Source organism: Schistocerca gregaria, unplaced genomic scaffold (genome assembly GCF_023897955.1).
Source record: "Schistocerca gregaria isolate iqSchGreg1 unplaced genomic scaffold, iqSchGreg1.2 ptg000169l, whole genome shotgun sequence".
Taxonomy (NCBI): Eukaryota; Metazoa; Arthropoda; class Insecta; order Orthoptera; family Acrididae; genus Schistocerca; species Schistocerca gregaria.
The window spans coordinates 2,312,793-2,328,187 of record NW_026061724.1 but is presented as its reverse complement, the minus strand read 5'-3'; the positions used below and the strand labels follow the sequence as shown (position 1 = coordinate 2,328,187).

The 15,395-nt window shown below is 27.2% G+C and overlaps 2 protein-coding genes and 1 long non-coding RNA gene across 3 annotated transcripts in view; 2 read left to right on the top strand and 1 right to left on the bottom strand.

Annotated features, from left to right (window-relative positions):
- The window catches only part of LOC126302224 (uncharacterized), a 132,040-nt gene extending 122,025 nt beyond the window's left edge, over positions 1-10,015 (top strand). Inside the window, exon 2 of the long non-coding RNA XR_007553129.1 lies at positions 9,699-10,015. This is a non-coding gene — a long non-coding RNA (uncharacterized LOC126302224). The remainder of the gene's footprint in view (positions 1-9,698) is intronic.
- Positions 1-15,395, bottom strand: part of LOC126302212 (NADH-ubiquinone oxidoreductase chain 5-like) — a 219,170-nt gene that overhangs the window by 185,717 nt on the left and 18,058 nt on the right. The window lies entirely within an intron of this gene.
- On the top strand, positions 78-1,221 carry LOC126302215 (NADH-ubiquinone oxidoreductase chain 5-like). Its single transcript, XM_049991732.1, has one exon. The coding sequence runs from the start codon at positions 286-288 to the stop codon at positions 634-636; it is 351 nt and encodes a 116-aa protein (XP_049847689.1). The 5' UTR covers positions 78-285; the 3' UTR covers positions 637-1,221.

The window sequence follows — 15,395 nt, the reverse complement described above, 5'->3', positions numbered from 1 at the left end:
TTTGGTGGTTGAAATTATATTTATTATTATGATTTTATTTCTAATTCTTTTGAAATAAAGCTCATTACTATATTAATTGTTTTAGCAGCTATAACTAAGAGAGCTCAGATTCCTTTCTCTTCATGACTTCCTGCTGCTATAGCAGCTCCTACTCCTGTTTCTGCTTTAGTTCATTCTTCTACTCTTGTTACTGCTGGTGTTTATTTATTAATTCGTTTTAGACCAATATTGGATACTTATAATTGTGGTTGATTTTTACTTTTAATTGGTTGTATAACTATATTTATGGCTGGATTGGGCGCTAATTTTGAGTTTGATTTAAAGAAGATTATTGCTCTTTCTACTTTAAGACAACTTGGTTTAATAATAAGAATTTTGGCTATAGGTTATCCAAAGCTTGCATTTTTTCATTTATTGGCTCATGCTTTATTTAAGGCATTATTATTTATATGTGCAGGTTCAATAATTCATAATTTGAAGGATTCTCAGGATATTCGTTTTATAGGATCAATTGTTAATTTCATACCTTTAACTTCAGTTTGTTTTAATGTTTCTAGTTTATCTTTGTATGGAATACCTTTTTTAGCGGGATTTTATTCAAAGGATTTAATTCTTGAGATGGTTTGTTTAAGATGAATTAATTGTTTAATTTTTTTTCTTTATTTTTTTTCTACTGGTTTAACTGCTTCTTATTCTTTTCGTTTGTTTTATTATTCAATATCTGGTGATAATAATTTTTATTCTAGATTTTCTTTTGATGATAAGGGTTATTATATTTCATTTGGAATAATTGGTCTATTGTTTGTTGCTGTTTTTGGTGGTAGTCTTTTATCTTGATTAATTTTTCCTATTCCTCATGTGATTGCTTTACCTTATTATTTAAAGTTTTTAACTATTACAGTTGTTATTTTAGGTGCTTATTTAGGTTATCTTATTTCTAATTTTGATTTTTCTCATAATTTATTTTCTTTAAGTATACTTTCTTTTGTTTGATTTGCTGGTTCTATATGATTTATACCTTTTCTTTCAACTAAGTTTATTAGATATATTCCTTTAAAAATAGGTTATTATTCATCTAAGTCATTTGATTATGGTTGAGGTGAATTACTTGGTGGTCAAGGTTTATATAGATTATTTATTTATGTAATTGGTTATATTCAAGGTTGATATGATTCTAATTTCAAGATTTATCTTTTAACTTTTATTTTTTGAATATTTATTTTGGTAATATTGTTTTTCGTTTACTTAAATAGCTTATAATTAGAGCGTGACACTGAAGATGTTAAGGAAGTATTTTTACTTTTAAGTATTTATAAATATAGATATATTATTTTTACAGTGAAAATGTAATGTTTTATTTAAACTATATAAATTTTAGAAATGTTAACGGAGTTTAACCGCTAATATAAAAAGTTAGCAGCTTTCATATTGGCTTTACATTTCCTTAATTGGAACTATTATAGTTCAATTATATTATTAACAGTAATACGCCTCTTTTTGGCTTCAATTAATAAGAATAAGGGTAGTACATACCAATCTTCCAGGTCGAAACTGACTGCAATATTTCGCTTCTTATTCTATTTAAGGTTGATTGATATTATCAATACTTTTTGAATGCAACCCAAATGTTATATTTAACTACAACCCTTTATTCTGCTCATTGTAATGCTCCTTGGTTTCATTCATGGTATAGTCCTCCTAATAGAACTAGAATAAAAAATATTGTTGATACTGTTCAGATTATAATGTCTGAAGTTTTAAAAATAATTACAATTGGTAGAATTAGTGCAATTTCTACATCAAAAATTAAAAAGATTACTGCGATTAGGAAGAATCGTATTGAGAATGGTATTCGTGCTGGTCTTTTTGGATCAAACCCACATTCAAATGGTGATCTTTTTTCTCGATCATTAATTAATTTTTTTGATAGTGTTGTTGCCAGGATTATAACAATTATTGGAATAATAAATCTAATGAAAACTCTTGTTGATAGAATTAGAATTGTTTTTCTTGATTTATATCAAGCTTTCTGATTGGAAGTCAAATGTACTATTTATACTAGAAAAACAATTATCTACCTCATCAATAAATAGAGATATATAAGAATAATCATACTACGTCTACGAAGTGTCAGTATCATGCTGCTGCTTCAAATCCAAAGTGATGTCTTGGTGAAAATTGATTTATTGAGTGTCGAAGTAGACATGTTGATAAAAAGATTGTTCCAATAATTACGTGTAAACCATGGAATCCTGTTGCAACAAAGAATGTTGATCCATAAACTGCATCTGCAATGGTAAAAGGTGCTTCTCAATATTCATATGCTTGAAGTATTGTAAAGTATAGTCCTAATAACACTGTGAAGAATAATCCTTGTAGTGCTTGAGTATGATTAGATTCCATTAAACTATGATGTGCTCATGTTACTGTTACTCCTGATGCTAAAAGAATAGCTGTATTAAGTAATGGAATTTGTATAGGGTTAAAGGGTTGAATTCCTATTGGAGGTCATAGTATTCCTAGTTCAATTGTTGGTGCTAATCTTCTTCTAAAGAATGCTCAAAAAAAAGAAACGAAAAATAATACCTCTGATGCAATAAATAAAGTTATTCCTCATCGTAATCCAATTGATACAAATCCTGTATGTAATCCTTGATATGTTCCTTCTCGTACTACATCTCGTCATCATTGAATTATAGTTAGTAGGGTAATTCCAAATCCAATTATGAATAAGTTAATATTAAATAGGTGGAATCATTTTGCTAGTCCTGATACTAGGACTATTGCTCCAATTGCTCCTGTTAATGGTCAAGGTTTATAGTCTACTAAGTGGAATGGGTGGTTTGAGTGAGTTGTTAACATAGGTTTAATATACTTCTCTAGAATATAGAGTTCTTAGAATTGAGAAAACATAGGCTTGAATTATTGCTACTGCTGATTCTAGAATTAATAGAAGTATTTGACCAATAATTAGTAATGAGATTAAGTTTATTGCTATAGATGGTCCTGTGTTTCCTAATAAGGTTAATAATAAGTGTCCTGCAATTATATTTGCTGCCAACCGTACTGCTAATGTACCTGGTCGAATAACATTACTAATTGTTTCAATTAGTACTATAAATGATATTAATGCAGGCGGTGTACCTTGTGGTACAAGGTGTGTAAATATATGATTAGTATGGTTAATTCATCCAAATAATATAAATCTTAGCCATATAGGTAGGGCAATTGCAAATGTTAATGCTAAATGTCTTGTTCTAGTAAAAATATAAGGGAATAATCCTATGAAATTGTTAAATAATATTATAATAAAAATTGAGATGAAAATGAATGTTGTTCCATTAAATGATTTTGGTCCAAGAAGTGTTTTAAATTCATTATGTAAGGTTAAATTTAGTTTATTTCAGATAATGTTAATTCGTGATGGTGTAAGTCAAAATAGTGATGGGATTAATAATAGTCCTAGAAATGTTCTAGTTCAATTTAATGATAAATTAAAGATGTTAGTTGATGGGTCAAATGTTGAGAATAGATTTGTTATCATTTTCAATTTAAGTTTTTTATTTCAATTGTTCCTTTTTCTGCTCTTTTAATAAGGTTAGGTTTAAATGAGAAGAAGTTTATTTGATTAAACAAGATTAATGTAGCTGAAAATATAATGAATAGTGAGAATCATATAAGAGGGGATATTTGAGGGATTTGGATATAATTTCCCCATCAGAAGTAGTCGTTAATTTACTATTATTTGGTTTAAGAGACCATTACTTACTTTCAGTCATCTGATGAATTTCAAGGTGTACTAATTTTTTTAGTTACTTTAGATTCACACTCTAATGTTATTTATTTTAACTAACTCCTTAAATTATCTTAGATAATCACTTAATAAATAAATTTACTGAAGTTCTTTCAATTATAATTGGTATAAATCTGTGGTTTGCTCCACAGATTTCTGAGCATTGTCCAAAGAATAATCCAGGTCGATTTATTGTGAATGTTCCTTGATTTAACCGACCTGGCGTTGCATCAATTTTAACCCCTAATGCAGGAACTGCTCATGAGTGTAGAACATCTGATGCTCTTGTTAATACTCGTACTTCTGTATTTATTGGTAGGATTGTTCGGTTATCTACATCTAGTAGTCGGAATCCATCATTTTCTAGGTCTTGTTCTGGTGTTATATAAGTGTCAAATTCTACGTCTATGAAGTCTGAATATTCATATCTTCAATATCATTGTCGTCCAATGGTTTTAATTGTAATTATTGCATCTACTGAATCATCAAGTAAATATAATAGTCGTAATGATGGAAGGGCAATAAAAATTAATGTAATTGCTGGTAAAGCTGTTCAGATTGTTTCAATTAAATGTCCATGAAGTATATTACGGTTAGTATAGGCAATGAATAATATATAACTTAGGGCATAACCTACAATTACTGTAATTAATAATAATACGACCATAGTATGATCATGAAAGAATGATAATTGCTCCATTAATGGTGAAGCTCCATCTTGAAGAGATAAATTTGATCTTGTTGCCATTAATAAATATTTTCTAATAAAAGGTCAAACCTTTATTTGTAGAGCTTAAATCTACTGCACTAATCTGCCATATTAGAATCTAGAGATTAATGGTAATTCTGAGTAACTATGTTCTGCAGGAGGGTTATTTTGTAGTCATTCTGTTGATCTTCTTATGTTAGCTCTAAATATAATTGCTCGGTTTGTAATCATTCTTTCTCATATAATTACAATGAATATAATGATTCCTACAATAGAAATTGTAGACCCAATTCTTGATACTACGTTTCATGATGTATATGCGTCTGGGTAGTCAGAGTATCGTCGAGGTATTCCTGCTAATCCTAGGAAGTGTTGAGGAAAGAATGTTAAATTTACTCCAATGAATATAATTGTAAATTGGATTTTTAATCATGTATTATTTATAGTTAATCCTGTAAATAGTGGATATCATTGAATGACACCTCCTATAATTGCAAATACTGCTCCTATAGATAATACATAATGAAAGTGGGCTACTACATAATATGTATCATGTAATACAATATCAAGTGATGAATTTGCTAATACTAATCCTGTTAATCCACCAATTGTAAATAGGAAAATAAATCCTAGAGCTCATAATAATGGTGGATTGAACTTGAATTTAGTTCCATATAATGTAGCTAATCATCTAAATACCTTAATTCCTGTAGGTACAGCAATAATTATTGTTGCTGATGTAAAATATGCTCGTGTGTCAACATCCATTCCTTCTGTAAATATATGATGTGCTCATACAATAAATCCTATTAGTCCAATTGATAGTATAGCATAAATTATACCTAATGTTCCAAATGATTCAATTTTTCCTCTTTCTTGACATACAATATGTGAAATAATTCCGAACCCCGGTAGAATTAAAATATAAACTTCTGGGTGTCCAAAGAATCAAAATAGATGTTGATATAGAATTGGGTCACCCCCTCCTGTAGGGTCAAAGAATGATGTATTTAAATTTCGATCTGTTAATAATATAGTAATAGCTCCTGCTAAAACTGGAAGTGAAAGAAGGAGAAGTAATGCTGTAATAGCTACAGATCATACAAATAAAGGTGTTTGATCTAAAGTTATACTTTCTGATCGTATATTAATTGCTGTTGTAATGAAATTCACTGCACCAAGAATAGATGATACACCTGCTAAGTGCAGTGAAAAAATAGCTAGATCTACAGATGCACCCCCGTGTGCAATAGCTCCTGCTAGAGGAGGGTAAACTGTTCATCCTGTACCAGCACCATTATCTACTATAGAAGATGTAAGAAGAAGGGTTAGTGAAGGTGGTAGTAATCAAAAACTTATATTATTTATTCGTGGAAATGCTATATCTGGTGCACCAATTATTAGTGGAACAAGTCAATTACCAAATCCACCAATTATAATAGGTATTACTATAAAGAAAATTATTACGAATGTGTGAGCTGTAATAATAACATTATAAATCTGGTCATCCCCAATTAGAGATCCGGGTTGGCCAAGTTCAGCACGAATAAGTATTCTTATTGATGTTCCTACTATTCCTGCTCATGCTCCAAATATGAAGTATAAAGTACCAATGTCCTTATGGTTTGTTGAGAATAATCATTTTTGCGGTAAGATGGCTGAATTTTAGGTGGTAGACAGTAAATCTACTTATGAGATGTTTTCTCTCTTATCATATTTAGGTCTTATATTCAATTATGATTCTAGACTGCAATTCTAGAGGTGTAAAATTTTACTAAGGCCTAAAAGATTATTCTTTTAATTATAACTTTGAAGGTTATTAGTTTGATTAACTTAAGTCCTTAGTATAATGAAATTAAGGTTGATGTTGAAATCAATCCTATTGTTGAAATTATTACTGTTATAGGAAGAATGATTCTTGATTTTTGGGACTTTATCTTTATAGATCACGAATTTTCTGTGTATGATATAATTAGAGCTGAGAATCTAATACGTATATAGTAGTAGAGTGTAATTGTAGTTAATACAACTATAATAGTTATAATAGTTGTTATATTGTTTTCTATTAATGATTGTATTACAATTCATTTTGATAAGAATCCAAGGAATGGTGGTAGTCCACCTAAAGATAATAAAGATAAGAATATTATGAATTTAATTTTGGTTTTTATATTTCTGGCTGAATAAATTTGATTTATGAAAAATAAATTTATTTGCTTAAATAATAAAACTATAATTAATCTTAATAGTGAGTAAATAATGAAGTATAGTTCTCAGATGTTTTCTCTGACTGTTAATGATCTAATTATTCAACCTAGATGTCTGATTGATGAATATGCTAAAAGTTGTCGTAAGGATGTTTGATTTAAACCTCCTATTGCCCCAATAATAATTCTTAAGATAATAATTGTTCAAATAAAAATTCTTAATTGAATACAATAAGATAAGACCATTATTGGGGCGATTTTTTGTCATGTTATTAATGTTAAACAATTATTTCATCTTGATGCTCCTATAACTTCTGGAAATCAGAAATGGAAAGGTGCAGCTCCAATCTTTAATAATAGTCTAGATCTAATTATTATTGATGGGATAAATTCTGTTTCTCATCCCATGGGATATTTTATTTGAATCAGCAAAATTGAAAATAATAATATTGTCGATGCTATTGCTTGGACAATAAAATATTTAATTGATGATTCATTTATTATTATATTTTTATTTCTTGTTAGGAGCAGAATAAATGAAAGTAAGTTGATCTCAAGTCCTATTCAAACCCCAAATCAGGAATTTGATGAAATGGACAGGATCGTTCCTATCATTAATGTTGATAGGAAGAGAAGTTTTGTAGAGTTGTTGGTCATTAAAAAGGAGAGGATTGATACCTCTATAAATGGGGTATGAACCCATTAGCTTGTTTAGCTTACCTTTTTACATTAAGGTGTATGATGCACGTTAGTTTTTGATACTAAAGGAGGTAGTTTAATTCTATCTTATGTAATTTTAATGAAGGTAATTTTATTTACTTTATTTACCCTATCAAGGTAACCCTTTAATCAGGCACTTCATTTATTTAATATATAAATCGAAAGTTTTTTTTTTGAAATTCTTTTATGTATTATTTTGTTTAATTAGGATTAATTTATCCTGCTCATTTTATTTATATATATATATATATAATAAATAATTTATATTAATATATTACATTTAATTGAAATTAAAGTATTATAAGTTCATCATACCATTATCAATTGATTATTTTAATGCAATTATTTACCTAGGATTATAGCTACTTATGTTTTTAGCTTAAAATAGGTTATTATAATATAATATATATAATAATATGTAATTTAATATTTAATATTATTATAATTGGATATAATAAATAAAATTATTAATTTAAATATAAAATATTATAATTAATATAATTATTTGTATCCAATAGGAATTCAACCCTTTAACCCTATACAAATTCCATTACTTAATACAGCTATTCTTTTAGCATCAGGAGTAACAGTAACATGAGCACATCATAGTTTAATGGAATCTAATCATACTCAAGCACTACAAGGATTATTCTTCACAGTGTTATTAGGACTATACTTTACAATTCTTCAAGCATATGAATATTGAGAAGCATCTTTTACCATTGCAGATGCAGTTTATGGATCAACATTCTTTGTTGCAACAGGATTCCATGGTTTACACATAATTATTGGAACAATCTTTTTATCAACATGTCTACTTCGACACTCAATAAATCAATTTTCACCAAGACATCACTTTGGATTTGAAGCAGCAGCATGATACTGACACTTCGTAGATGTAGTATGATTATTCTTATATATCTCTATTTATTGATGAGGTAGATAATTGTTATAATCCTGGCAACAACACTATCAAAAAGCTTAGGAAAAGCATATGTTTTGAAAACATAAAATTAGAAGTTTAACTCTTCTATTAACTTTTCTCAAAAAATTTCACTAAACAAATGAGATAAATAAAATCTTTAAACCAACAAAGAAAATAAAAAAATTCAAAGATAAAGGTAAAAAACTTTTTCAAGCTAAGTACATTAATTTATCATAACGGAACCGTGGTAATGTTCCACGAACCCAAATAAAACCAAAAGATATAATAGCAAGCTTAATAAAAAATATAAAAGAATAAAAATCACCACCCAAAAAAATTAAAGCCAATAACATTCTTATGAAGACAATTCTAGTATATTCAGCTAAAAAAATTAAAGTAAAACCACCCGCACCATACTCAATATTAAATCCTGAAACTAACTCAGATTCCCCTTCAGCAAAATCAAAAGGAGTACGATTAGTTTCAGCTAAGCAAGAAGCAAAACAAGCTAAAGCTAAAGGAAAAGAAATAATAATAAATCAACAATAAAGCTGATAGTTTATAAAATCACACATATTAAAACTACCAATTAAAATAATTAAAGACAATAAAATTAAAGCTAAACTAACTTCATAAGAAATTGTTTGAGCAACAGAACGAAGAGAACCTAATAATGAATAATTTGAATTAGAAGATCAACCAGCAATTATAACAGTATAAACACCTAATCTAGTACAACATAAAAAAAATAAAAATCCATAAGAAAAAGAACACATATAAGTTAAATAAGGAAAAATTACTCAAACGGCTAAAGAAATCATTAAATTAAAAACAGGGGAAAAATAATAAAGTAGGTAATTAGACATAATAGGAATTGGCTGCTCCTTACAAATTAACTTAATAGCATCTCTAAATGGCTGAGGAATTCCAACAAAACCTACCTTATTTGGACCCTTTCGAATCTGAATATAACCTAAAACCTTACGCTCTAATAAAGTTAAAAAGGCAACACTAATTAAAACACAAATAACCAATAAAAGAAAATTCAAAATAAATATAAATAAATCATAAAGTATCAATACTATTTGTAGAAAAAATCTACATAAAAGAATTCTAAATTCAACACATTAATCTGTCAAAATAGTAAATAAATTAATATTAATCAATATAACAAAAAATATTTTAACCATATGGTCCTTTCGTACTAATATGGATTAACAATCTTAGGATAGAAACCGACCTGGCTCACGCCGGTCTGAACTCAGATCATGTAAGAATTTAAAGGTCGAACAGACCTAATCATTGGGCTCCTGCACCTATTATTTTTCTTAATCCAACATCGAGGTCGCAATCTGCTTTGTCGATATGAGCTCTCAAATACAATTACGCTGTTATCCCTAAGGTAACTTAATCTTATGATCATAAATTATGGATCAAAATAACAAACATAAATAAATGATATAATAATGAAGAGTTTATCTATTCTTCATGTCACCCCAACAAAACATCATCATTAAATATAGAAAGACAAACAAAAAACTATATAAAAGTAAAATGTCAAGCTCTATAGGGTCTTCTCGTCCTAAAGAAGAATTTAAGCCTTTTGACTCAAAAGTTAAATTCAAAAATTTATTAAGAGACAGTTGATTTCTCGTCAAGCCATTCATTCCAGCCACTAATTAAGAGACTAATGATTATGCTACCTTTGCACGGTCAAAATACCGCGGCTCTTTAAAAATATGCTCAGAGAGCAAGCCAGACCTCAAAATATAAACAAGAGGACATGTTATTGATAAACAGGCGGAAATCAATTATGCCTAGTTCCTTATAATAAGTTCACAAGGTAAAAATTTCATACAAAAAAATATACTAATTCTATCATTATTACAAAAATTTTAAAATTAAATTAATAATCTTAATAAAAAACCTAAAATATTTATAAAATCAAAATAAAAAATAATGAACTAAAACGTAATCTTAAAGATAGCTGGTTAAAAGCTTACTATTATATTTCTATAAAATAAATTATAGGTTATTAACTTCAAAGCTTATCCCTTAAAGAATAAATAAGTTAATATTTTTACTTAAAAAATTAAATAAAAACAAATAACTTTAAAAAATTAAATTTTTTCATAAGAAACTAGATATCTTGGGAAACGATTAACATCTCATTTCTATAAATAATTTAATAATAATTATGATACATTAACTATAAATTATTTATAAATCAACCCAAATCGAGACAAGTAAAATAAATACTAAAATTTTGATAAACCCTGATACAAAAGGTACAATAAATAAAATCTACTTAAAAAAATTTAAAATAATATTTCATAAAACACTTACATTACCAATAAACTATAATTTAAAAAATCAATTCTATAAAATATACTAAGACAAAAATACAATAAAATTATTTATATTAAATAATTAAATAAACAAAAAATAAATATAATAAAATAAATAATCAAGATATCCTGATTTGCACAGAAAAATTTTCAGTGTAAATGAAACACTTTACTAATAAGTTATATCTTGAAACTCTTCCTAGATACACTTTCCAGTACATCTACTATGTTACGACTTATCTCATCTAAATTGAAGCTACTTTAAAATAAAATAGAATAATCAATAATGAGAGCGACGGGCGATGTGTACACATCTCAGAGCCAATATCAGTTAAATTACATAAATTAAATTACTATCAAATCCACCTTCATTAACAGTATTTCACTATCAAATCCGTTATAAACAAAAATCTATTGTAACCCACCTCCTATTAACTATAAGCTGCACCTTGACCTGAAATATTTTATAATTATAAATCTTGAGAATTATAACTCTAAAAAGATTCTCTGTTAACGGAGATATACAAACAAATAAATTAAGTAGAGTAAATCGTGTATTATCAATCATGGGGTAGGTTCCTCTGAATGGAATGAGATACCGCCAAATTCTTTGGGTTTAAAGACCTTAACTAATAGTACCCTGGTAAATATAATTAACATTTAAAATAATAGGGTATCTAATCCTAGTTTATTATTTAAATTTCACAGATTCATAAAAAGGGCCACAAATAAATTTTAACATTTCACCTTACAAATTTATATTTCAACCCTAATAATATAAACAACTGTTTTAACCAATAATATTCACTTGTATCAATCGTATAACCGCGGCTGCTGGCACGAATTATGCCGATACTAAATCAATTGCTAAATCCAAAATCACTTGATAATTAAATCAAATTACTGCAAAAAGAACATTTAGTCTAACAAAACTTACATATAATACAAAGAAAAAGTGAATAAACAAGCAAGAATAAAACTTTTAAAAATTAAAAATAAGAAAATTTTAAATCTATTAATTCAGGAAAAAATAAAAGATTCAAATATTTAAAGAAAAAAAAAGAAAAAAACCACAAACATTAACAAAAAAAAAAGAAACGCCCCTATGTATGACCACAACAACTTCTCTATTATATATAATTAAAGATTAATATGGAACATGTATAGCAATAAATGTATTATATTCTTTCTTATTTAATCTTTCTTTTCACTAATAAATAAATAAAGATTAAATAATATAATAAATATATTTTATACAATTATGTAATTTAATATAATATGTTATTAATATGAATTCTTTTTTTATATTAAGTTAACTTTCATATATATTAGTTAAATAATCTAATTATAGATAATTTACATAATTATATTATTATAATTAATATAATTATTTATATTAATTATAATATTTTATATTTAAATTAATAATTTTATTTATTATGTCCAATTATAATAATATTAAATATTAAATTACATATTATTATATATATTATATTATAATAACCTATTTTAAGCTAAAAACATAAGTAGCTATAATCCTAGGTAAATAATTGCATTAAAATAATCAATTGATAATGGTAAGATGAACTTATAATACTTTAATTTCAATTAAATGTAATATATTAATATAAATTGTTTATTATATATATATATAAAAAAATAAAATGAGCAGGATAAATTAATCCTAATTAAACAAAATAATACATAAAAGAATTTCAAAAAAAAACTTTCGATTTATATATTAAATAAATGAGGTGCCTGATTAAAGGGTTACCTTGATAGGGTAAATAAAGTAAATAAAATTACCTTCATTAAAATTACATAAGATAGAATTAAACTACCTCCTTTAGTATCAAAAACTAACGTGCATCATACACCTTAATGTAAAAAGGTAAGCTAAACAAGCTAATGGGTTCATACCCCATTTATAGAGGTATCAATCCTCTCCTTTTTAATGACCAACAACTCTACAAAACTTCTCTTCCTATCAACATTAATGATAGGAACGATCCTGTCCATTTCATCAAATTCCTGATTTGGGGTTTGAATAGGACTTGAGATCAACTTACTTTCATTTATTCCGCTCCTAACAAGAAATAAAAATATAATAATAAATGAATCATCAATTAAATATTTTATTGTCCAAGCAATAGCATCGACAATATTATTATTTTCAATTTTGCTGATTCAAATAAAATATCCCATGGGATGGGAAACAGAATTTATCCCATCAATAATAATTAGATCTAGACTATTACTAAAGATTGGAGCTGCACCTTTCCATTTCTGATTTCCAGAAGTTATAGGAGCATCAAGATGAAATAATTGTTTAACATTAATAACATGACAAAAAATCGCCCCAATAATGGTCTTATCTTATTGTATTCAATTAAGAACTTTTATTTGAACAATTATTATCTTAAGAATTATTATTGGGGCAATAGGAGGTTTAAATCAAACATCCTTACGACAACTTTTAGCATATTCATCAATCAGACATCTAGGTTGAATAATTAGATCATTAACAGTCAGAGAAAACATCTGAGAACTATACTTCATTATTTACTCACTATTAAGATTAATTATAGTTTTATTATTTAAGCAAATAAATTTATTTTTCATAAATCAAATTTATTCAGCCAGAAATATAAAAACCGAAATTAAATTCATAATATTCTTATCTTTATTATCTTTAGGTGGACTCCCACCATTCCTTGGATTCTTACCAAAATGAATTGTAATACAATCATTAATAGAAAACAATATAACAACTATTATAACTATTATAGTTGTATTAACTACAATTACACTCTACTACTATATACGTATTAGATTCTCAGCTCTAATTATATCATACACAGAAAATTCGTGATCTATAAAGATAAAGTCCCAAAAATCAAGAATCATTCTTCCTATAACAGTAATAATTTCAACAATAGGATTGATTTCAACATCAACCTTAATTTCATTATACTAAGGACTTTAGACGTAGAATTTGACACTTATATAACACCAGAACAAGACCTAGAAAATGATGGATTCCGACTACTAGATGTAGATAACCGAACAATCCTACCAATAAATACAGAAGTACGAGTATTAACAAGAGCATCAGATGTTCTACACTCATGAGCAGTTCCTGCATTAGGGGTTAAAATTGATGCAACGCCAGGTCGGTTAAATCAAGGAACATTCACATTAAATCGACTTGGATTATTCTTTATACAATGCTCAGAAATCTGTGGAGCAAACCACAGATTTATACCAATTGTAATTGAAAGAACTTCAGTAAATTTATTTATTAAGTGATTATCTAAGATAATTTAAGGAGTTAGTTAAAATAAATAACATTAGAGTGTCAATCTAAAGTAACTAAAAAAAATTAGTACGCCTTGAAATTCATCAGATGACAGAAAGTAAGTAATGGTCTCTTAAACCAAATAATAGTAGATTAACGACTACTTCTGATGGGGAAATTATATCCAAATCCCTCAAATATCCCCTCTTATATGATTCTCACTATTCATTATATTTTCAGCTACATTAATCTTGTTTAATCAAATAAACTTCTTCTCATTTAAACCTAACCTTATTAAAAGAGCAGAAAAAGGAACAATTGAAATAAAAAACTTAAATTGAAAATGATAACAAATCTATTCTCAACATTTGACCCATCAACTAACATCTTTAATTTATCATTAAATTGAACTAGAACATTTCTAGGACTATTATTAATCCCATCACTATTTTGACTTACACCATCACGAATTAACATTATCTGAAATAAACTAAATTTAACCTTACATAATGAATTTAAAACACTTCTTCTACCAAAATCATTTAATGGAACAACATTCATTTTCATCTCAATTTTTATTATAATATTATTTAACAATTTCATAGGATTATTCCCTTATATTTTTACTAGAACAAGACATTTAGCATTAACATTTGCAATTGCCCTACCTATATGGCTAAGATTTATATTATTTGGATGAATTAACCATACTAATCATATATTTACACACCTTGTACCACAAGGTACACCGCCTGCATTAATATCATTTATAGTACTAATTGAAACAATTAGTAATGTTATTCGACCAGGTACATTAGCAGTATGGTTGGCAGCAAATATAATTGCAGGACACTTATTATTAACCTTATTAGGAAACACAGGACCATCTATAGCAATAAACTTAATCTCATTACTAATTATTGGACAAATACTTCTATTAATTCTAGAATCAGCAGTAGCAATAATTCAAGCCTATGTTTTCTCAATTCTAAGAACTCTATATTCTAGAGAAGTATATTAAACCTATGTTAACAACTCACTCAAACCACCCATTCCACTTAGTAGACTATAGACCTTGACCATTAACAGGAGCAATTGGAGCAATAGTCCTAGTATCAGGACTAGCAAAATGATTCCACCTATTTAATATTAACTTATTCATAATTGGATTTGGAATTACCCTACTAACTATAATTCAATGATGACAAGATGTAGTACGAGAAGGAACATATCAAGGATTACATACAGGATTTGTATCAATTGGATTACGATGAGGAATAATTTTATTTATTGCATCAGAGGTATTATTTTTCGTTTCTTTTTTTTGAGCATTCTTTAGAAGAAGATTAGCACCAACAATTGAACTAGGAATACTATGACCTCCAATAGGAATTC